General features: G+C 39.0%; 1 protein-coding gene across 3 annotated transcripts; it reads right to left on the bottom strand.

Moving 5' to 3' along the window:
* ACADSB (acyl-CoA dehydrogenase short/branched chain) lies at positions 1-25,071 on the bottom strand. 3 transcript variants are annotated; one of them, XM_074907916.1, is made up of 11 exons: positions 25,020-25,071; positions 20,299-20,458; positions 19,297-19,397; positions 18,330-18,536; positions 17,699-17,869; positions 9,482-9,607; positions 8,991-9,083; positions 6,302-6,391; positions 4,616-4,753; positions 3,855-3,954; positions 1-3,178 (listed from the first exon to the last, which is right to left on the bottom strand). In XM_074907916.1, exons 1-11 carry the CDS (start codon positions 25,056-25,058, stop codon positions 3,108-3,110), a joined length of 1,296 nt encoding a protein of 431 aa, XP_074764017.1. In that variant the 5' UTR covers positions 25,059-25,071; the 3' UTR covers positions 1-3,107. The 3 variants fall into 3 exon arrangements, with proteins under 3 accessions (XP_074764017.1, XP_074764019.1, XP_074764018.1); XM_074907918.1 differs by lacking the exon at positions 25,020-25,071 and adding an exon at positions 23,642-23,660; XM_074907917.1 differs by lacking the exon at positions 1-3,178 and having other exon boundaries at positions 3,938-4,029.
* Between the last annotated feature and the right edge of the window lie 57 nt (positions 25,072-25,128).

Here is a 25,128-nt window from a genome sequence, read left to right as displayed (position 1 = left end):
TAGAAAACATCATATGAAATGTTGTATTTGAGTATTTCCCAAGTAGCGATTAAACTCCTTCCTGTGGAAATCTGCCTCAGACCTTTATCACAAACCACAATAAAACTACAGAAACCTGACAGATGATGCAGTCATTCTCTCCCAGTCCAAAAACTGCAAGATCTGGGGAAAATTTTAAAAGACGGATTATTAGAGGACTATCACATGATATACAAGATTAGCACTGTATCAAATATCAAATCCAGGCACTTTTTAATACATTCTCAATACAAGTCTTTTCTACTAACTGGGGAAGCCCAGATGCACCATTTGATACTGAAGATGCTGTTCCAGGGCAACAGACTGGATTGGCTGGGCTGACTAAGGGCATACAAAGGGAAAACTCACTCACACCTCCTGGTGCAGCCAGCCACCATCAACAGCCCTGTGCCCACTGTGCCAAATGCAGAAATGCAATTTATGACAATCCATAAATGCCTGTCCCAAACTGAAGAGGGGGTGGGGAGCGCAGGCAGCTCTTAACAGCTCCTGAACAATGGCACAGCACATCTTATTGCTAAACCAACACTGCATTTAGGGCAGGAATGGGATCAGACTTAAGGGGTTGAAACACTCTTCCCAGAATCAGTGACCACAACAGCTAATGCTCTCACAGTGCTACGTGCCCTTTTAAAATGACAGTGAAAGAAACTCAGCGGTTACAATACATTTGTGCGCATGTTCCTCCACAGAATTTTGTAGACCAAAATCCAAAATCAAATACAATAAATACATTTCTTCCAAAAGTTACTGTGTACAGAATACAGCATATAGATATGAGAAACACGAAAATATTTACAGCTGTAACATTAGTTAAAGGCTTGACCTTGCTTTTCTGAGAACTGTTGAATAGCTGATGAGGCTGTTCAGGCTGTTCCCTGGACTAAGGCGTCTGAGTTCAGACTGTAGGAAATCACATTGTTTTGATTTTTTCCTGATTATTTTTTCACATGGATTCCTGACACAGTTCTACACAAAAAGACAGTCCTTCTACATATTCCTGGATATCCAGCCCTCAACAGTCTTTTGACAAGCTCTGCACTTTCCCTCCGTAAGTGCACTTCCTAGCCTCACGCAAGACTGCAGAAGCCAAGCTAAGACAGTACCTCAAAGTACGAGACCTATTAAAAAGTATGAATCAAAACCTGATCTCTGCTGACACTCATCTTAGCAAACCATGCTAGACTGCTGCAGCTAAGGACTGCCTCACATCATCACAACTCATCACATTAATCAACATTAACTAAGCATTTTGTAGTATGGTTATGATCATTTTATTCTTGAAGATAGACTGTGTTGAGCAGAATAACTGTAGTTAAGTGTTGTGGTGTCTGTAGTCTTAATTCTAGTCTAACAATCTCCCCAGCTATTTCAGCTGAAAGCAAGCCTGCAAGCAACTTGAAATGCATTAATAATGATAATGAAATAATGGTATAACATTAGTAATAATGCTAAACTTCAGAAATCATCTAGTCTACCCTCCCCTACTCTTGTTTTTTTTTTAAAATCTCAAAGCAGTTGATCTAACTGATATCGGAGGGGCTTTTCTTATTGGCATAAGGATGATTATCACATTAATTCTTCACCTATCAACAGGCAAAGTGTATATGTAAGGGAGATGAATTCACTAAAGTAATTACTTCCCTTTGAAGCTGACAGAAAGTCAGGAAACTTTTTAATAGTGCTTTTCCTCCTTGCTTGTTTCTTTGTATAAGGCACTGAGGTCTGCTCGTTTTATGAAATCATACTTGTTAAGTGTCATTTACCCTAGTTTTGCTAGAAAATCCTTTGGGAGTTGCAGCTTGTAACATTCTAAGCTCCACTCGAAGTGAATCATCAGTGACTAGCAAGCTTTAAAAATGAGATTCTTCCAAGTCAGCCAAAATCAGAAAGCCAATCCCTCCCCGCCAAAATACTTGAAACAAATTGCCAATTCCAGCAATTACAATGATTTTTCATGTATTAAGCTTTCTGTCTCTTGATTATTACTTAGTTCTTCAGCACTGAAGAGGTTTCTGCTGTAAATAAAATGTCTAGTTTCAAACAGAGAGGGATAAAAAAGCAAATACTTCTCAAAACCCTCCTTCCTCTTTCCCTCTCTCTCTCTCTCTCAAAAGGAGAAGAACTTCACTAGAGAACCACTAACTTCCATGAGTGAATTTTCTAGGCTAAAAATGATCAGTCCCTCCCTAACTCCCAAGAAGGCTCTGAGAATTAAAGTTTGCAAAATCCACTGAACAAGGAAAGGCCGCTGTGAGGTAGTATCACAGCATTCCTCTTACATAGCTTATATCTCTGTCTTTTTGCAGAACTACTAGAGCTTTTTTAACCCCATTTCACAAAGATTTCAACTCAACCTTTTATGAAAGGAGAACTATAAATAGCCTCTTAGATTAAAACCCTTAACAGCTGAGAAGGCTGCAAAGGGAGGTAGATATTATCCACCTTTCAGTACTACAAATTGGGGCTGGAAGGGCTTAATTACCAAGATATACTTAAGAACACACTAAGGGCTGCTATAAAAATTACTCCAATTACAGCAGCATCACAGACATAGCTTCACCTGGGAGAGAGGAAACCACCACTTCTCTTCCCACATACCTCTCCTGTACCCCATGCTAACAAAGGGCAGCGGGAACAAACAGCAACTTTGTGCCATGCAACATCTCTGCTGCAGGTGTAAAGTCCTTTCTCCCAGGTGGCTTAACAGAACCTTTCACACCAGGCAAGCCAAGGATCTGGCTTCTTTCGTTTTGACTTGGAAATCTCAAATTGGAGATACACTGTTTGCGTAACTTAAAGCAATAAAATAATTTCAGCCAATGTGTTAGTTTAGAAGTGTCTCAGGCAGAGAGAGAATACTTTTAACCCGTGATTTGGGTTAGAACACATGGAATTCACAGTTTCACACTCCCTGTCCTGAAATGGGGAATTCATTGTTTTTCTTATGATTTTGTCTGTGATGATGTATTCTTATTTAAGATTTTTATAATTACAAATAAATGTGTAATTCCCAAACAATGTTCAGTGAAATAAGTTCTGTTAACAGCCAAGAAGTCCTCATGGTTTCAGTACTCCTGTGCTAAGCTTTTTGCAATGGTGCTCAGCTGGATATTTGAAGTTCCTTCATATATTGTACCTGAAATCAGAAGAAAATAAATCAGAAGACTATAAAACCACAGGGGGTATATGAAGAGAGATGGAGATACTGTTCTAACAGTCCAGTTGGAACATTTACAATTATGAAGTGAAGCTTTATTGAGCAAGTTCTAGAAACAGCATTATTATTTATATAAATATTCATATTTTATTATCTGCAACAATTAGAATACTTTTCTGCTGGTACAACATAATGACAAGACATTTTCCTGAAAAGCAATTCCTAAATAAACAACAGAAATTAAGTATTTACAAATGCTATCAGCAATAAAGCTCAAAGGGTAATACTGTTAGAAATGTCAAACTGTTAGGTCTGAGGATTATACTGGTAAACAGGGAAGTCTTGAAAATAAATTCCACATAAATTCAGACCTCAAAGCCAAAGTATTTTCAATATTTTTGAAATGCAATTCTCTTAACAGAATGGGACACAACGTGTGTGTCTGTATTTTATCGGTAACTAATTGAACATTTAAATTAGTCTTACATACACAGGTATTTATACCTAAAGTTTTACCTTCTTATATCGTAGCCTTTGAATCAACTTTGATTACAGTCCCACAGAAAAATATCTTTAAAAAACAGCCAGTCCTTCACCCTTGAACTTTAATACTACTAATGCTACAAGAAATACTTGTTAAGAAACTATCACTCACCTATCTTGCAGTCACGATAATACTTTTCTATTGGATAATTTTTTGTGAATCCAACACCACCCATCCATTCAATACATTTACTAGTTGTCAGTGTTGCAACCTATGAAAATAGTTTCAGAGTTACGATTTCAGGATTCAACTTCATGCAGGTGGTAGTAAACTTTATTCTTTGTAGCTATTTAAAGTAAAAAGAAAAAAAACAGCAATTAAAGCAGTTACTAGAATAAGTGGGAAGAGGAAGGACTGGTAATTTTGTATTCATCTTATTTATGCAAGTTATTTTATAATAAAAATAAAATTTTTCTAAATCAGAGGACATGAAGGATTCACTAACAGTTATTGCAATAGTGTATGCGAAACAGCAATTACAAAGAGCCAGAAGGAAGCTAGTTTTGAATCATATTAAGACTCACAGTCGTGACCAGCAGAGTTGAAATGGTCACAAATAAAGTCTCACCATGCCATTTCTCCAGTCACAAAAAGAGAATTCTGAGAAAATGAAATCTCTCCAGATGAGGGACAATAACAACTCACTTTCTCTTTTAATGTTGCTGCTTGTTTCTCTTATTGAGGGGTGTGAGCAGTTCATTCTTTGGGGACCTACTTTACATTCCATGCACAGACTGAGGATGAGAAACAAGCTAAAAGTACATCCGCAGATCTCACAGCAAAACATGAATTGAAAGTTATACATTCAGTAACAGAAGAAACATTTCAACAGCCGTGAAATAAATCCACTGAATAAAGAACCTGTAGGTTACCTCAGCAGCATAGTATTTGGCCATGCTTGCCTCCTTTATGAATGGCCTGCCCGCTTCCGCAAGACGAGCTGCGTTGTAGGTCAGCAACCTCGCCGCCTCCAACTGCGTGGCCACCTGAGCTATCTGATGTTGCATCCCCTGGAAGAAGCGTGCCACAAGTCAGACAGAACCAGTATCTAGTACTCAACTGGGATTTCTAGCAAGAAAAGAATCTTTTCACCACGGAACACACCTACACTCTAAAATAAAAACAGAAAATGTAGATGGACTCGCAATTCTGCACATCTCTGCATCTATAACGTTGATGTTGGAAAACCTCTGGGCCACCAAAGCCCTTTTAGAAACTGCACTCCCATTTTCTCCTTCCCTCTTCTTGGATTCAGGAGTACTGGGGAACTACTTGCCTGACTGGCTGGACAGGAGGATTCAACATGAACCTATTTGCACCCATGAATATCAAAGAAAATTTCAGCCAAATCTTAATGTTCTCCTCAGCGCTGCAGAGACACGGGTAGGTCAAAGCTGTATTTTTATTTTGCAGCTGTCTATTCAGAACGTTCATACATTAACGAGTTTAGTTCCCTGATGAGCTTAACTGAGAAAGGCTTGTAAAAAGTACCTCTTTAATAAAGCGGGGAACTAGCAAGGTGACAACCACTTCTTCCCATGTCCCATAGCTGTGAGATGAGAGTTAGGAGCAGCGTAAAAGTATAGAGGACATGACTGATGAATGGATTCAAAGGGAAGGAAAAAAGTGATGGAGCTCACATCTAAATGGTGGGTATTACAGAAGAATAGGTTGATTTAAGGAGACTCAAACATTATGATGACTGAAAAAGAACATTTAGTAGCCTAACTTGCTCCTAAACCACAATGAAATCTTTCATCTTATTAGAACACTAACACTGCTCCCTAAAATTTGCAAAAATATCTACGCAGGTCAAAATAACAAAATGATTTGGCAATTATAAATTCCATTTCCCATTCAGAAACGCAGTTCCAATCATTTCCTAGATATCTGTGGGTGCTTCCTAAAATTTGTATAAATTATGAGTAGTACTAATGTTCCTTCTCTTCAGCCGAGATGTAGGTTTCTTTTAACAAGAAAATTACTATAGTAATTACAATTATATATCTTCCTTATTAAACTATACATCATTTCTGCAACAAAGAGTCTTTTTCGCTTTAAGATACAGATATTATCATGAAAACTAAATGTCTTTGTATAACACAGGAAATCTAATAATTCAGTTTTCCTCATCTTTTTATAATTTCTAGTGTCCCCAGAAAAAAGGTCTTCCCCCACATCTCGTGAAAGGGTATGAAAACTGGAACACATTCAACATACCGTGATATTAAAATCAGAAGAGAAAGGAGTTCCATGCATATTATTTTCAGAGGCAGTGAATATACTAGCAAGCAAAAGGAGTTATGTTAATAATGTTTTGAAATTTTAAATGATTTAGATGGTACTTGCGAAGGCACATAGCACTGAATTTATGTATTTTACGTGGCAGATGAACGCTCATCCGAAATTCTTTTGAAAAATTCTCCTCAAATATTGAGAAGTAGAGACATGACACAAAGTGGAGCGCAAATTACGCAAATCATATTTTACTGACTTCATCTACTGTGGTAACTACTGCTCTCCTGCAGGAAATTTCCCGTGTGTTCACTAACAAGTACCTGGAAATCGAATACGCTTTTCCCAAACTGGACTCTCTCCTTTGTATAGGGAATCGTATGGTCGAAACACCCCTGTGCCAGTCCTAACATCTGTAAGAAATGAGGTGAGTTAGGACAAAAAGAAAAAAAAAAATATCAAACTTTGAGGAATAAACCTATTCCATTCCTGAAAGAAACCTTCTTACTAAAGGCAAAACGTGTGAAAACAAAATTACTAATTTTTGAACAAAACTTACAGGTCAATTGTGATTGTGCAAATATGAAGCGTTTCTGGGAAAATTCTTAATTACATGGGAAAATTACTGTAAACTAAAGATCTGTAGATCTACATTACACTATTAATGGAAAAATAATTTGAATGATTTCTCAAAGCTGTTTTCGTAATCAAAATAATTTCTCATTTTACAGAAGACACTAGACTGTCAGAACTAGCAATCAATTTCAGAAGGTAGAAAATTCGTATAGTGGAAGGTGATAACATTTGTGCCAACATTTTCTAGGAAAAAACAACTCATCAGAACAATTTTAGAAGACAGACTGTCTTTTCACACACTCTCTTCACTCGGCAGCAAAGACAGCAAAACACGATTGTTATTTTGGAGGATAATATCTGGGAAAAGTCTATATGAATATTTATTAAAAAGTAACATGTCTATGTTAGTGTCTGACTTGTTAGCCTAAAGAAACATGATGAAATCTGGAAAGTAAACTAGTTTTATTTTTGTTTAAACACTGAATTTTGAGAAGTGTGTTTCATCCTAAACAAGATAGCAAAAAAAAAGGATCCTGCCTTTCATATACCTTGGAATACATAGCTATTAGTAAAAATTAGCTGGTTTCAGTACATAGCTACCATCCATCTGAATACATTCTTTCTACCTAGTTTTTTTCCTAGGAAAAACAAAGATAGGAAATTAGATTAGTTGAAGTATCAAACAAGAGGGAAAAAAAAAATAAAAGGGAATTGAATGGCATGAAGAACTATCAGAAAGCAAGGTAACAGTACATGGTAAAATTGGAATCTTATAAAACTTGCCTAAGTCAAGACAGGACACTACAAGGTGGCAGTCAGCTGTCACATCACGCAGCTTATGTCAAACCACTTTCAATGATGTACAACAGTGTATGGGTATTTTTGGATAGACCCACATATTAAGCTGAAAGCCAAGGGCCCCAAGAAGATTAAAAACATGACTCTGACTGGGTTCAGACATCTACTCCTTCCTCAACAAAATGACACAATACACAGGAAAATGTGTATGTGGGAAAAGAATATAATACAGAATAATAATAATAATGATACGGTCTGCTGCTAATTGGCTGTATTACCAGATTTGTTGCCTTTTTGTATAAACTCATGTAGATGAATCAACTAGATCAGCTTCAGCACCTGTAACGATATATGTGGCTACCTTGCACTAACATTACCTGAAACTGTTTTCACAGCCACAATTACGTTTTATAAGATATTCATTATCTTTTAAAACTATTACTACTACAAAACTAAATTCAATACTACAGGGCTTTAGAACTGCTGTTCTTGTCCACCCAAGTACATTTCTCTTAATTTGAAAGTGCCAAGAAAGTAGTAACTAAGATATAACAACTATCTGACCTTAACTTTTAATTAGGTTATAAGTGTAACTTGGAGTAATTAAGAGTAAAATTCAGACCATGTATTTTACTGCTAGAGCCTCAATATTATTTATATCTCTGGGAACAATGAGGCCCACAGCCCTAGTTTTTAAATGCCATATCAGACAAAGTTTAATCACAGATAATCTTTAGGAATGATGGAAAAGCCAACCCATTTAGCAGCACAGTATACTGCCATGTGGAAAGTTTAAATTTCATGAGGATGATAACTTCTGGTCTGTCTGCAAACTAGGGTAAAAGATAAGGGAGACTGGTAGTACAGTCATATTACACCCTATACAGCACAACTACAACCACAACAAAATAGAAAAAAAAGAAAAGATTACTTTCAAAAATAAATTAAAACCATAAAAACTTGTCATAAGTCATTTTATTAAAGGGCTGAATCTGATTTCCCCTGAAATCAGCAGCAATCTGAGATCCAAATTGAGTTTGCAACAAAATACTACATTTTGAAATAACTCCAAGGTCAGCAAATATTTTCCCCTAAGATGCTATAAGGTTCAATTTTCAAACACAACAATGAACTAGAACATTTCTGCTATTAAAAAAAAAAATCATATTTATTTTAAAAATAAGCTGACTTTTAAAAAGAAGTTGATGGGAAAACATCAGTTAGCATAAGATCACATTTGGCAATCCCATACAATCATAGCTGGAAGCATTAAAATTAAACATTTCAGCGTGCTATACCTTCCAAGGGCAGTTTCCTTTGTAAAATATATTTGCGTAATGGTAGATAAAAATGTTGATATATTTCAGAAGTAAGTTAACCACCAAAGACAAACTAATTGCCATTTAATGTTTTCTAAATCTATTGCTTATGTCGCCAAAGGAGAATTTTACCATTTACCGTGGTTTCAGTATTTTATTGCAACTTAGATACAGGAATAGTGACACCTAGTGGCAATTTAGTTTTTAATAAAGTATTTTCTAAGGAGTTTGTTCCTAGTAGCTTTAAATACTTTGTAAATGTCAGTTTCAATTCAAACTTATACACTGGCTGTATTCATTATTAAACAAAATTACCCACCTGTGCAGCAATACCTATTCTGCCAGTATTTAACATTCCAATCGCATACTTATAGCCTTGTCCGACCTGTCCCAGGATATTGGTTTTAGGAACCTAAAGAATGAAACCACTCAATTAATCCTTTTCTGTTCTGCTTTGCAACCGCTAGTAGGGTTAACAGGTGAATCGGAATACATGTTTTATTTAATGTTTCTCCTAAGTGAAGGCAGAAAACATAAACCAGACATTTGATTCCTAGAATATCTGATTAGAACATTTCCTAATACATGTGATTACAAACTGATGACTAAGAAAAACTGTATCACAGCTGAAGAAACCCAATCCCCCCTCAAGACTTCTGTGAAAGAATTGGGAGGGAAAAGTTAAAATATGCCAGTCAGTATGTCTAAGGGAAAAAAAAATGGGCATTTAGTTAACATTCTTTCCTTATACGTGGTCAAATTCCAATTATATACAAATTCTGCTTCAACAGCTGAACAACTCAACAGTACCTTTACGTTTTCAAATGTTACTGGGCAGGTAGAAGATGCTCTAATTCCAAGCTTGTCCTCCTTCTTCCCTACATGCAGTCCCTCTGTGTTGCGATCTACTATGAAGCATGTAATTCCCCTGTATCCCTAGGACAAATTAAAAAATAATCAAGAACCGAGTTTTATACTAATATCACCAAATGGTGGTCTAAATATCTCATTCCAATACTGAAATTTTACACCTATTTAATACTATATTACTAAATAAAACACTGATACTGTCATCTGTTCCCTCTGTGTCTCCTAATTATGGTTTAACAAAGGCCAGAGAGACTTTTCTATTAAAATATTCCACATGGCAAACATAATCAGAACAACCTTAAAAGTTCTCATGATAAGACAGGGAACTGGTATTATGTAAATGAAGCAGAAAGGACTGTGGTGCCTGTCCATACTGGAAATCACTGGGAAAGCAAGCTGTTGCTGTGCAGTGAAGTCACTGCTTGTTGTTGGAACATATGTCACAGTAAAACAATGGACTGCAAGAAGACATCAGGTATCTGTAGACTAAAGTGGTCAAACGAATAATGGCTCTAAACTCATCTGTCAGATGATTCCCTAGGATGCAAGATTTTCCTTAAGCCAAATTACTTCAGCTGCTCTTCTCATGGAAGGCTCCAGATATACTCTTCCTTTCAAGGTTGTCCAAAGGAAGAGCACTGACTGATGAGACTGGTGGCACTGGGAACTGTGCTTGAACATTCAAACTGCAGCCTAATTGTAACAGACCTAATTGTTTGATAACAGTCCTAATCTAACACCCAGAATTGGTGCACACATTCTCCCTGTGATTCCAGTTTGCAGAACACTGATATCACTGTCTCTTCACTTTAGAGAGGTAGTGGGAATATAATTAATAAAGTAGTCTGAAGTCATGATGATGGTTGTTATCAAAAAGCTCAAAAAGTTGATTTGCTATTGTCCCAGATTAAATTATTTCACATGATTATTACTTAATAGCAATTTAAGATTCATTAATCGTGTGAGGTAGATCAAGGTTGAACTTCAGCAGCACTTAGTGATTTATTAATTTAAAGATTAATAAAGTGATTTGTTGATATCGATGTTATGTTTAAAATAGTGACTTAATTACAGATTTGAGAATGACAAGACTCATACTAACTTACTACAAAGTATTCCATATCAATGGAGAGATATATTTATCTATGTACATATGTATAAACACAAAACACACAGACACACACAAAGAGCAGAATATTCCATCAGCCGAGTTGCAATGAGATGGAAAAGTATCTGACAGAAGTGAATTATCTCAGCCCCTATAAATAGTGATTCCAAGCGAGACCCTTTGAGCAGGGGTCTTATCACAGTCTTATCACAGTCCAGCATGACATCAAAGAAATGTATCAAGTGTTAAAAAGAGTCAAAAAGGACGGAGAACACCGATGGTGGGAAGTCCTGTTTGGATGGTCTCCAACAGCAACTGGAACACTGAACCTGATGTTGCATCCCATCGAAATTTTAGTAACTGCTGTGACATTATGCTTGTTGTTAATCATTGCTTTATACGTTAGAGTTTGGAGGATGCCTAAACAAGTTACACTAATGGGGAGATTTCCTCCTGTATATATTCCTTCACGTACATAATATTGCTTTAAATCACACTTAATAGAGACTAACCAAACACAAAATTTCCCTCAAATTGTAACTGGATTACAGTGCTGCCTGTTTATAGGCATAGAGGCAAGAGGCAACCACACTGCCACTCTATGGAGGAGATAAACTGACTGTACTCATGGGGTGGACTGTGCTGGTACAACTGCCTCCCCCTGAGCTGCCCATACTTAGTGCCATTCCCCCCTGGGCCACACGCCAACCCAAGATGAATGGCGAAAGGTAGTGGGCCAGAGTCTTCAGACACTCCCTTAATGCTCCAGATTCCTAGCTCCCCTATCAAAAGAAAACACACTGCATGCCAACTCAGAATGGAGTGGGAAAGAGAATGGACCAGAGCCTTAAGGCATCTCCTCAGGCCCCTCAGTGCCTGCTCCTCTCTTCTCTTATCTTTTAAGAACAATAGGAACAATCCCTCCTGACAGCCTAGGCTATCCACACTCAGGTCCAAAGGGGGTGATACCAGAACTCCAAGATTTAACAAGTCCTGGGCTTGCACAATGGATAGAAAATACCACAATATTTCATCATCCAAGTTGGACTGAAATGGAAAAGTATCTGGCAAAAGTCAGTTGTCTCGGCCCCTATAAATAACGATGCCAAGCGAGACCCTTCGAGTTCTCCTGGATGGCAGGGGGCTGTGACCAGCATCTCCCTGCAGCTGGGACGCCTCTAGGGCTCAGACTTTGGAATTTTCAAGATCCTCTGCCCACAAAGCCACAAAAGGTCGGGGTGAAGTCAGACTTCCTCTTAATTATCCCCCATTCAGAGAAACCAATGCATTGTATTTGCTTCAAACATGAGAAAAGGGAAATTTTAACTACAGACTAGCCTCTTCCATCCACCTCTTTACTTATCTGTGTGCTTAAATACGCACATTTATATTTAGGAGTGTGGATGCCCACATATTCTACTGGATATCCAAAAATTTCTGCATTGTTTGTGTGTGTGCTTGTATATGTTTTGTGTTTATACACACATATATCCTTTGATTTAGAATACCTTGTAGTTAGTGTGATGGGGGGAGACAGAATTTTGCTAAACAGCGATGAAACCAATGGCTATTGGGGTCCTGGTGTCTTCTTAAATGCTGGCCCCAGCCCCCCAAGTAACCCCCACTCACAGATTGGCATACTGGGCTGGTGGCACTGACGTGTTAAAGAGAACAAAACCTTTACTAATATCTATAAAATCTGTACAACAACTCTCCACAGCTTTTACAAAGGCTGCTGTACTCAAGCTGTACGTGAACGCCATCCCACCGATGTTCCTCTCTCAGCACCTGTAGCTCCCACTATATTAAATCATTGATAAAAGGAGCCCCTGCTGCACTCAAACCGAGATGAAATCCAGAGGGACTTAAATCACAATGAATTAATAAACTTAATGCAAGTCTTTAAAGATAAAGAAGAACTAGCAGGAAGGGAGGTCCCTACATGCACAGTGTTAACGCATGAAGTTGTAAATCATGCGCAAGAAATGGGATGGCACGAAATTCCCAGCAAAACAAAAAATACAGGTCCTGCTGTTAGGCAAATTAAACTATCACATCAAAACGGCTCCCAAAAGCCAAAACAATTAAAGGCCCAGAAGTGAAGAAATGAGCTATGGACACAAGCACTGGCAGTGGAAATCCCTCGAGCGGCGATCAGAGACAGCCTGCCAGCCTTATTCTGATTCTAGTGTTTCAGAAACACAACATCCCAAATACTTCAACCCCTCACCGCCAACTCCTAGAGGGAGAAATAACCTTTTCCTTCCTCGAAGGGATCAATTACAAGACACAAACCAAAAAACTAATAGTGTCTGGATGGCAACTGGGCCTGCCTGCCTGGCAAGTAGAAGCTTATCAATGGCTAAATGAAAACGGCCCTTACAATTTCATTCCAGTTGCTCGTCGACAGCAGTTAACAAATTTTTAAACTGATACTGGAGCACAAATTGCAATAATTACAGAACAGGAAGCCGACAAGCAAGGCACACCACCTGGATGGCAATAGGTTAAAATTGCTGGAGTTATGGGAAGTAGTACTGTGCACCAAACCACAAAAGTTAATTTATGGCTCCCTGGCAAAAAGCATATGACATCTTTTCACTTTGCAGTTAAGGAGCAGCACGAACACAGATTAGGTTTCGATGCTTTAAACAGCTGAACCTGGCATCTGCCATCTTTTGGTTCAAATACCAACCCTAATCCTGACAGAAGTCAGCAAACTGCCCCAGTACCTCCCAAATCAAAAATCACTCATGGCCTGCAACACTCAATTTCTGCTGCGGCATGGACTGGAATTTCTGAAGTAATTACAGACAAATTATTTCCCAAACTCACTCGTCACAGATCACTCTAGTTTGGCCAGTTGGTAAACAGGAGGGGAGAAGGCATTTAACAATCGGTTATGGGCACTTAAAGGCCAATACAGCCCCACTGACGGCTGCAGTCCCCAACACTGCAACCTTAGCAGCTACTTTACCAGCTGCAAGACTAAAAAAAAATGTTAGCAAGACTTCTGGCTTATAGCTGCACACGCCTGGACCGCAGAGCTAGATGTGAAAGATATGTTCTTCACGGTGCCCTTGCAGGAGGAAGATAAAGAGAAATTCGCTTTTACATGGGAAGGTATCCAGTATTCCTTTAATAGACTCCCACTGGGATATAAACACTCCCCCACAAGTGCTCAGCCACGCTTGCTGAACTCCTACAAACAATTGCGGAACACAGTATTTACTGTAATCTATCTCAAACCCATCCTGATGGACCAAAAAGACCTTTACTATACAGCTCGACAGCTTTTAAAGAAACAGAAAGAGGTATGCTGAGTGGGAAAAGGGTCTTTTGTCTTTAGTCTGTGCAATTAACCCTAATTAAACCACGAGGATCTCTAGCACGGGATGCTATTGGAAGTAATGAAATAAACCACAAAATCTGTAAAAGATGGATTTATCCTGTATCATAAAAGGGGTAACCTGATCAGCCTTCCCCACTGAGACCATTCTCTTTCTCTTTACCAGCAACAATGAATTTCACCAGTGACAACGTGAGGACAAACAATCCCACTAACAGCACGTTGGCAGCAATTCTCATCTTGGATGTCACCATCTTCACAACACTGTGCCTTACTCCTCCTTGCCCTTGATGCACTGATCCACCGGGATATAAATCAATGGCAACGACAACGATGCCTATATGCCCCTTCCCCTTTTCTTTTCTTGCTCACTGGAGTGAGTATATTCACAATTGCCCAAGCACGAGATCCTTGGGACCATGTGCTACCAAAATACACTGGAAGCACTGGCACACCAGATAAAAAGCTTGAGAAACCAGACAAAAGTATTATCACAGTTCAGCATGACATCAAAGAAATGTATCAAGTGTTAAAAAGAGTCAAAAAGGACGGAGAACACCGATGGTGGGAAGTCCTGTTTGGATGGTCTCCAACAGCAACTGGAACACTGAACCTGATGTTGCATCCCATCGAAATTTTAGTAACTGCTGTGACATTATGCTTGTTGTTAATCATTGCTTTATACGTTAAGAGTTTGGAGGATGCCTAAACAAGTTACACTAATGGGGAGATTTCCTCCTGTATATATTCCTTCACGTACATAATATTGCTTTAAATCACACTTAATAGAGACTAACCAAACACAAAATTTCCCTCAAATTGTAACTGGATTACAGTGCTGCCTGTTTATAGGCATAGAGGCAAGAGGCAACCACACTGCCACTCTATGGAGGAGATAAACTGACTGTACTCATGGGGTGGACTGTGCTGGTACAACTGCCTCCCCCTGAGCTGCCCATACTTAGTGCCATTCCCCCCTGGGCCACACGCCAACCCAAGACGAATGGCGAAAGGTAGTGGGCCAGAGTCTTCAGACACTCCCTTAATGCTCCAGATTCCTAGCTCCCCTATCAAAAGGAAAACACACTGCATGCCAACTCAGAATGGACTGGGAAAGAGAATGGACCAGAGCCTTAAGGCATCTCCTCAGGCCCCTCAGTGCCTGCTCCTCTCTTCTCTTATCTTTTAAGAACAATAGGAACAATCCCTCCTGACAGCCTAGGCTATCCACACTCAGGTCCAAAGGGGGTGATACCAGAACTCCAAGATTTAACAAGTCCTGGGCTTGCACAATGGATAGAAAATACCACAATATTTCATCATCCAAGTTGGACTGAAATGGAAAAGTATCTGGCAAAAGTCAGTTGTCTCGGCCCCTATAAATAACGATGCCAAGCGAGACCCTTCGAGTTCTCCTGGATGGCAGGGGGCTGTGACCAGCATCTCCCTGCAGCTGGGACGCCTCTAGGGCTCAGACTCCTGGAATTTTCAAGATCCTCTGCCCACAAAGCCACAAAAGGTCGGGGTGAAGTCAGACTTCCTCTTAATTATCCCCCATTCAGAGAAACCAATGCATTGTATTTGCTTCAAACATGAGAAAAGGGAAATTTTAACTACAGACTAGCCTCTTCCATCCACCTCTTTACTTATCTGTGTGCTTAAATACGCACATTTACATTTAGGAGTGTGGATGCCTACATAATCTGCTGGATATCCAAATATTTCCGTGCTGTTTGGGTATGTTTTGTGTTTATACATATGTACGTATACATCTCCTTTGATTTAGAATACCTTGCAGTAAATTAGTGTGAATCTCATCATTCTCAAATCTGTAAATAAGTCACTATTTTAATCATAATATAGCCTGCCAAATCACCTTGTTAATCTTTAAATTAATCAATCATTAATTGCTGATAAAATTCAGCCTTGATCTACTTCACACCGTTAAGAAATCTTAAACTGCTATTAACTGAGAACCATGTGAAATAGGTTCATCCAGGACAGGTATTCAGATAATGATCTGGACAGAACACTAAATAATGCTTGTGACAACATATAAATAGATTGTTTAGCCAATCTAAATTCTGGTATCTCCTACATACAGGCTTACAATCTTTACATCTTCAATGCCTTAAACTAGATTCTTGAAGTACAGAACGGTGATTCCTGATAGCTATCACATTCTCTTTCTCCCTCTGTGTATTTCTTATTCCCCATCCTCTCGCCTTTCTACCACTCATTCTTGCTCCCTCAGCATTTCCCCCAGCCAGAACCACAGAAGTCTCTTATTCAACATACTACAAGGTCCATGAGACAGAAGTGCAAGGGATTCCTGGCCGTGTTTCCATCTCTTCCTGTCCCTAACGTCTGCAGCACCTCTTCTCACTGAGAGGGTGACACTGAGAGACAGGAAAGTTCCTGTGGTTCTTCTGGAAGAGTTGCCTCTTCTTAAATTACACTCTTATTACAATCTCTCCTCAGTGACAGCCCATCTCACCAAATGGGAGCTGCTAGTGCAGAGCATACATCTCAGTACACAATTCTACACTGGTCTGTTCTCTCCTTTAAACTGACATCAACTGTTATTTAATCTTTGAGCAGCACTGACTTTGAATATTTAAAAATATTCTTATTTTTATCTATTTTTATATTCATATTTTTATATTCATATTTTTATCTATACTTATATTCATATTTTTATCTATATATATTTTTATATATAAATATATTTTATATATTTTTAAATATATTTATATGTATATTTATAAATATAATTTACATATATTTTTATATTCATATTTTTATCTATACTCCTTCTTGAATATTTAAAAAACAATTTCTAACTTAAAGCAGACAATGTATTATATATTTTAAAAATGTTACAGTAATACAGAAACAACAGATTATATAGCAATGCACAGCAGTTAACAAATACAGAAACTGGCTTATCAAACATATTTTCACGGTGTGTAGCACTCAAATCGCCCACTAGCTTGTGAAGAAATAACTGCAAATTCAGAAAGCAATGGAATGTTCAACTGTTTGATACAATGAAAGAAACCCCCTTCTATTTAGTCAAAACCTGAAATTTAAATTTTAGAGGTAAATATCTTCAAGTTATATTTCAAAGAAAGATACTGGAAATTTAAAAAATAAGTAAGTGTTAAGCAATTTAGTTTTGTATTTGATTATTGGTCTACCGTATTGGTATGGTACATTTTAAAGCCTGCAGTTGACTTTTCTGAATCTACTACCTACATCCAAATTGGTGACAAAACTTGAAACATGCACATTCAGCTATGTATTTTTTTACCTGAACATACTTTCCTGTTACATTCTTGTTAGTTTTCCAGTGTATTTAGACTAAGCTCTATTTTGCCTTTTAAGAACAGCAACTTGTCAATTAAGTTAGAAAGGCTGCCAAGACCGACTCTCTGTTCTTCTGTTGCTCAGAATAATATTCTGTGCTCTTCATCTAAGCAATTATGATTCTGACATTTTTATTTTCCCTAGTGGGAGGAATTTATTAAATTGCCTAACAAGCTTGCAATTTTTGTTGGGAAATATTTTTAAAGGTTTGCTGTCACCTAGCAAAAGGTTCAAAGAATATTAACCTTTCACATGGGATTATTAATATAAAATCCATAGGTTCATATATCATCAGCTGTCACTGAAATGCAACTATTCTTGAGCTACTTACTAAGGACGGATCTGTATTTGCCATCACAAAGAAAACTCCTGCGTGTTCTGCTAAGCTAATCCACATCTTTGAGCCGTTGATAATATAGTAGTCTCCTTGCTTTTCAGCCCGAGTTTTCAAAGAAAAAGCGTCACTGCCAGATCCAGCCTCTGAAAGGCAGAAACTGCCTATCTGTCAATTGAAGGGAAAAATTAATTTTAATTTTTACTAAACGTATAGGCACAACATATAACAAATTCTGCAATGAAAACAGTTACAAACAAGCACAAGCCTCTTAAATTCAAACATTTTAACCTACTGCACTGAAGTAACAAAGTTTCAGATACAGAGATTAAAAATAGAAGCACTATGTAATTACACAGCTCTCAGTCAACTGCTTTAAAGTTCTTTTCCACAGTAAATTAAATTTTAATGAAACTAATAAGCACCCTTCCACTTTTACCTCTCAACTACTGATGACAGGTCGTATCTATGTCACCACAGATCTCAGCTCTGAAACACTGGTTAAAGTTCACACATGTTTTCCAATCTTGTGGTCACCCCATTTAGTTACTGAAAAACCCCACAACAGTAACATTACTTAAGTATTAAAAATTGTATTCTAGTTTAGTAAAGTGAGGATTTGACTCACTGTATCTTTAGCGACTCTGGGCAAGTAAGTTCTCTTTTGTTCTTCTGTTCCATATGTAGTAAACAACCTATTTGTTAGTGTATTTTGGAGTTCACACAGAAGAGATACAGCTGGATCAACTTTGGCCAGTTCTTCTACCACCAATATGACTGAAAAAAATGAAGCTCCAGTTCCTCCATATTCTTCCCCAAGCTCAATACTCATCAGCTGCAATATAAGAGATGCAGATATATCAATCTGTTGGTTCCTGTCAACAACTTGTTAGTCCAAGCTGATACTTAAGAGATTAAAATGAAAACCACAGAATGTATTGCCAGATCCTTCCCCAAAGACCTGTTTTCCTTCAATAGCCTTAAACTAACAATTCTTCACAGAAGTTGATAGCCAATTCATGCAAGAAATAACTATCATGTGCAGTACACAGGCCAATCATCACCCCAATCTGATTTCCAGAACTACTGCAATCTAAACAGAAGTCTACTATTTAAAGTTGTTGTATAAAATGACATCCTAAACACAGACAAGCTTTATGTTTGATAGGGTGCAAAGTCTATAACTGAATCCAGGAATAGACACAAGTCCTTGTGGTTGCCCAGTGAGGACACAAAGGACTTCTGATACCATTTTCCAACAACACTTATCAGAGTCACAGCAGTTCTAACATTTAACATGCTATGTGATTACACATCCAATAAAAAAAAAGGGGGGGGGGAGGCAAGGCACTCAAGATTAAGAATGTGGTAAGGGAGAGGGAGAGATGGAAAGAATATTACAGTAAAAGATGGGGAGTAATAATGCAGTAAAAAAGAAGATAAAGTTGTCTTGCTGTTAAATACAGAATTTTTAATGATTCATTAGTTAATTTGAATTCTACCCCTCTATCTTTTAATCTAGAAATCTGAAAAGTGCACAGCTAGAGACTCATAAAATTATGTCACTTTCTGAATAAAAGATTAAGTGTGCAGACCCCTTGTTCAAACAATCCCTGTATTACAGAGTCTTCCATTTTCGAATTCTCATCCATTTTTTGCACTAAAGGTGCAACTCGTTCCTGAGCAAATTTTGTCACTGTAGTGAAAAGAAAGAAAGAAAAGAGTGTAAGTATTCTAACACTCTCCTTGAAGATCAATGTAACAGTAATGTGGTACTTCTGACAGGTTATGCATATATTTCCTGACTCCCAAACAAGTTAATAAAAGGACAAAAAGTTGCCTGAGTGAAACAAGGCGATGTGCCACCAGGCTCAATTATAATTGCTTTCTGTATCAGCTATAACTCTCTAAATCAAAACAAATACTTCCTATAAATTCAGAAAGTTTGAAAGTATCTCAGCAACACTTATATAACATTGGTTGACCACAGAAAATATTTCAAATACATCCCTTACTCGGTGAGCTGTATTGTATTTCTTTATAAATTAAACCTGCAGTTTGGGAAGATGGTCTCAGGCTTTAATGCTGTTATTTTGAGTGCTCAAAATCCTGTAAGACTGACCAGAGCCTTTTATAAGCTCTCTCTCAGATGTGCAGGTCCTCACTCTTCCACCTTTGCTCTGAAACACTTTGTCGTGCAGGCCTGGAGGCATGGCAGACACATCCGTCACCATTCTGGGTATACTTAATATCTCTGCAAACCTGCCCGAGCAGCTAACTGTAGCTGAACTAAACACTTCAGAAAGGGCACAAATCAATGCCAGGTAACTTCAGTTCTGCGACAGCAAGTTTTAAACACTTACTGTTTATTTATGCAGAGTAAACCGCACTGTGGTATACGGAACTGCTATGGTAACATGGAAAAAGAACACTATATTTTTCTCTTCTTAACTAAAGCAGTTTTAAAATTAAGCACAATCCCCCCCCCCCCAACCTCAACATTTAACTAGAATTAAATAATGACAAGAAATTTTTTAAGCTAAAATTTTCCTTCTAGTTAGACATTTCTGAATTTTAACTACACAGATAATAGGTACCCATATTTTTCAGCATTGTCTCCTCTTCGGTGAATGTCTGAAGTGGAGCACAGATAACTCCATCACTGGCTAGATTTGGCATGAGTTCCGATTTGGAGGATCTAGAGACACGTGGGGAAGCTCTCCAAGGAGCCAAGTACGCTGGCAAATTTCTTTTCAGCTGTTGACAATAAACACAGAACATGCAAACAGTTAATAGAATTTGCATTTGTAGACAGTCAGCAATACACAATTCTACCCTGTGTTTTTATTCAGTGATGACAAAATATAACATTCAATATCTAGTTTGAAAGTTTTTGAGAAGAAATAACCCCCCAGTGTCCTAAAACAAAATATTCTTTAATCACTCTTCTTTTAACCCTAAACAATTTTCTTTCTGGAAGTTTGTTTACACGATGTTATTCTACAAAGTATTCACAAACGTTCATTTTAGTCAGTTTTCATGGGTTCAGCAAATAAACCCTGCTGATATTATTTAGTTTTATAGGGATTTTGCAAGTCTTCAATATTCATAGTAGTGTGTATTTTGATAGAATTAATATCTTCATTAACAAATACAGTAAGAATAAATATGAAAGAGACATACAAATGGTTTTTTACAGAAGACTTATTACGTTTAATGATAGACATAGCTTTCTCTCTGGTTTTCTAGGGACCAGCAACTTGTTTCTAAAGCAATCTGACAGCACTTCATTTGGATTATTAGCATTTTGATGTGAAAGGGCATAACTTTTAACAACACTATGGATTTTTGTATTTAAACTGAGTTCTTATCCACCACTTAATGATTTCCAGAATGGCACACATTTGAATTCCTCTGTACACTTAATTTCTATGTAATTAGTTTAAATCCTATAGATAGTATGTTAATAGTTAATAATTAATGTAAAGAGTAATTAATTAATGGTTGACTTATTTAAAAAATAGAGGAAGGAACTAAAATTGAGTAACTTATGCTTAACCTCTCCCCATTCATCCATGATATACAATTTCAAATGAAATCAAGAAGAATCCACCCAAGACAGAAGAAGCGTCACAGAGCATTTTACTACAGGGGGAATGGTGTTACACATATGTGGCAAAAGTCACAAAACCAAACAGAACAGACAGTGGCTTTTGGGAGCAAGCTAAGCACAGTGATTGTCAGGTGGGTGGACACAGATAATGTGACAGGCAATTAGTTTTGTACCTTGGAGACCTATAAACCACTTAGTGTTCAGAGGCTTACTCAATAGATAACAGCAGGCTTTAGAAAGTAAGACGTTTGATTTGAAAGTTAATTTACTTTATAACCACTAATTTCTTAGGACTGTAAGAAAAGTTAGCATAATGAATATGATCTGGCTCGAAAAGTAACAGGCTAACAGTAGCTAAACTGCTACAAAACGTATTCCTGAAAAGCAATATTCAAAAAAGCAGCACAGCTTGACTGACTGATCTCAAGTGGCAAGACAGAAAAATGGCTTTGCTCTCATAGCTCCCCAAACTCGACTTACTGTGGCTAACATCTACAGATCAGATCTTTGCTACAGATATCTGTCACTATTGCGATGTCAGTCTAAAGTGTGGAGATATTAAAGTCTTACCAAGACAACTGCTGACAGAAGCCCCCAGTAGAGACACAGCTGTGCCATAAAAATAATGTATATACAAGCATATGCCTGCCAACATCCATTTTTGCCAGCACACACTGTTAACCCCAGAGCGAGCAGACCCACTGCCTGTGCTGTAACCACACTGCTGCTTAGCTCACAGAATACAAGACAATTTTGCAATGCACACTGTGATAGAAGCATTCCTGAAAAAAATGGCACAAACTTTGGGGTCAGGAAGTAGAAATTCCTTTGATCCTCCTAATAATTCACTCTTTCATGTCGGCTTTCAACACTTGTCATCCTCCTGGCTAAGGAACTGATGTAAACCAGATATATAGTCTCTTTCTGTCTCAGGGACATAATGCATAAGTCTATTATGGTAAAGAAACTCCAACTTTAGCACAACCAGTCATCCATGCCCCAAAAAACAGTAGGAAGTGGTAATATGCAAAACAAATATTGCTGTGAACATTCAACATCCATTCACACTCGGCATCCCTGGTCCCATAAAACAAATACTGACTAGTGGGGCTGATTCATGAATACAGGTTGGATGATCAGAAATAGTTGCAACACTTTCAAATGAAGACTTGAGTTACTGGAGGCACTGTAGGTCTTCACAGAAGGAGTTGCCTTAAGAGAGATCAAATCCAAGGCAAGCACGTTCTGGAAGCCATCAGTCAGGAATGGATTATTCACAGAACATCCAGGTATGGTAGGATCACTCAACATCCAGATGTGCAAGACTATTAAACATCAAGCTGTGTAAATTCATATTCTTAGCAAGGTCTGAGAAGGAAATCATAAGTATATGCACACACAGACATATATAGTTAACACAGTATGCTTCCTGAGCAGTTACAAGATGACAAATCACACATACTCCCTGCTTTTTCCACTACTTATTTACAAGTACAAAGAAAAGAGTATTTTTCTCTCATGGTGGCATAACCAAAGAAGAGTCGCTGAGAATATTTCACTAGTATTGACCAAGAGCTGTCAGGAAAAACACACAGTGCCTTTTTGAGAGTACAAAACTTTCTGAAAAGCTGTAAGTAGGTACAATCAGTAGGAATTGGCCAGTACTGTTGAAACAACCTGTAGTACTCTGTGACTACTTCTACTTTCGTTTGATGGCTCCTGACATGTGGATGTAGAATTATTGACCACGCAGGTGAACCCATCGCTAAATGCACGCAGAGGCCTCTGCTCCAAGGAGATCTTGACCACAAAAAATACACAGATTTTTCTCAGGTGCTTTCATGAACATGGGAAGCTGGACAAACCTGATTAAAAGCAGTTCAGCAAGGTCAGGTACAAGTGCCCAGGGCTGCATTAGCTGACGTGACCTGCCACTAGCCTGGCTAGCGAGTAAAAGCTATGAAACACGACAAACAGCTCAGTGTTTGTTACAGGTTACAGCCATTACAGCAGGCTGCTCTTGCCAACAATGCCAAAGGTTTTGAAAAAGTTGGTGATCACAGGAACTGTCCCTTCCTTCACTTCCCCTCCTTCCCCCCTTAGTAAAAAGCTAGCCCCAGGCTTTGCCCCCTGGCCAGAGCTTCCAGCTGAAAGCTCTTCCACTGCCACCAACCCACTTGAGAGTGGCAGAGAAAGGTGTCCTACTACAGCTGGAGAAACAAAGGCAGCCCTGAGCGTGCATATGCAGACACGGTTTGATAAACGCTTGTTGGATCGGTGATTGAGATGGCATGAAAGGGCAAAAGGAATATTCATAGCAAGGTTACCTTGAAAAGTCTCAAAACCAGTAGGATGGCTCCAAGGGATGGGAGCTACACTGGCAACATCCACACACGGAGCTGCAGCCCACAGGTACGCCAGAGCAACAGCACAGCGTAAAAATGTTTTATTTCAACATTTAATTTAAAAAAAAAAGAACAATCAAGTCATTATTGTTTATAGTTTTATTTTTAGAAGTCATACGGCTTTACTAACTTTAAGCTAGTTATTTAAGGTACATGTGTGTTACTCAAATGCTTTGACACTGCTTCCTTGCTTTTATTCCCCTCTTCTTCCATAGCTAAGGTAATGATTTATGCTGCTACAAGATTTTGACTGCTCGCCCTACTAAACCCATGTATTTGAAAATTGGTTTCCGGGTTGCTGATAACATTGATTTTTCTGTTTATCTCAGTTCTTACCTCCACCCCAGCTCTTTAAAGATTGGTTCTTCTGGTTTCCTTCTGTTTGTTTTACAATCTAAAACGAGATTTTAATGCTGGTGGACCTGGCAGCAGCATTAAGATATAAATAAAAAAAGGCCAAAGCAATATGTTTTCCTAAACTGGCTTTGTTTGCCTTGATGATTTCCACTCCTGTTATCTCTCCTAGCTGGCTTCCAGACGGCTCCTATTCCTCAGCAGAGAAGCTCCATCTCAGGAAGGTTGTTTGCCCTCGTTTACGGGTTAGAATTCTTTATTTCAGCTGTCACAACACACCCACAAGCTGCCGTGAGAAGGTCCCAGGCCAGCATGTCTTCTCACTGCACAGTGAAAGTGTGTGTGTGTGGCACAAACCCAGATTTTCCACTTGTTTCTTTTGTCTTTTGATTACCCCTACAGTGCCACACGTCTGCTGAGAAGCAAAGGAGACATCAAAGCACCTCTGCTGCTAGAACCGTGCTGCCTCCTCACAGGGGTATCAGCCACGGGCTGCTCCGACTGCGAGACGTTTCACAAGCCCTAAGAGAACTTTTCTTAGCGAGAAGTTACCTAACACCACCCCTCCACACATCAACTAACCCGCCAGACTGAAGGAGAAGAGGGGTTTCCAAACGCACCCCCACCAGACTCGCACCTCACCCGGCCAGGCAGACCCCGCACCCCAACCAGCGGCTCCCCGGTGCCGGGAGAACGGAAACCGAGGAACGGACTCGCGGGAGCCTCCTCGGCAGCGCCGCGGCCCTCACCGGGCGGCCCCTCGGCAGCTTTAACCGGCGGCTGGCGGTGAGAGGCGAGGCGGCATCTCCCCGCTCCGCCGCTCTCTCAGGCGCCCGGCGGCTCCGGGGTCGCCATAACAACGGGCGCGGCCACACCGGGGGACACCGGCGCCTCGGTCAAAGAGGAGCCCACCCCGCTCCTTCCCTCCCTCCCGCCCTCGCTTCACCTTCGCGCAGCTCCTCAGCCAACCGCCCGCCGCCGCCATGTTGCCGCCCGGCCCGTCCCGCCACACCCCCGGCGCGGTCTCGCGAGGCTGCGGTGGGCCGGGCGGGCCG

Source organism: Athene noctua, chromosome 5, assembly GCF_965140245.1.
Source record: "Athene noctua chromosome 5, bAthNoc1.hap1.1, whole genome shotgun sequence".
NCBI classification, from domain to species: domain Eukaryota; kingdom Metazoa; phylum Chordata; class Aves; order Strigiformes; family Strigidae; genus Athene; species Athene noctua.
The sequence above is the reverse complement of the archived record's forward strand: the minus strand, read 5'-3'. Positions and strand labels throughout refer to the sequence as shown.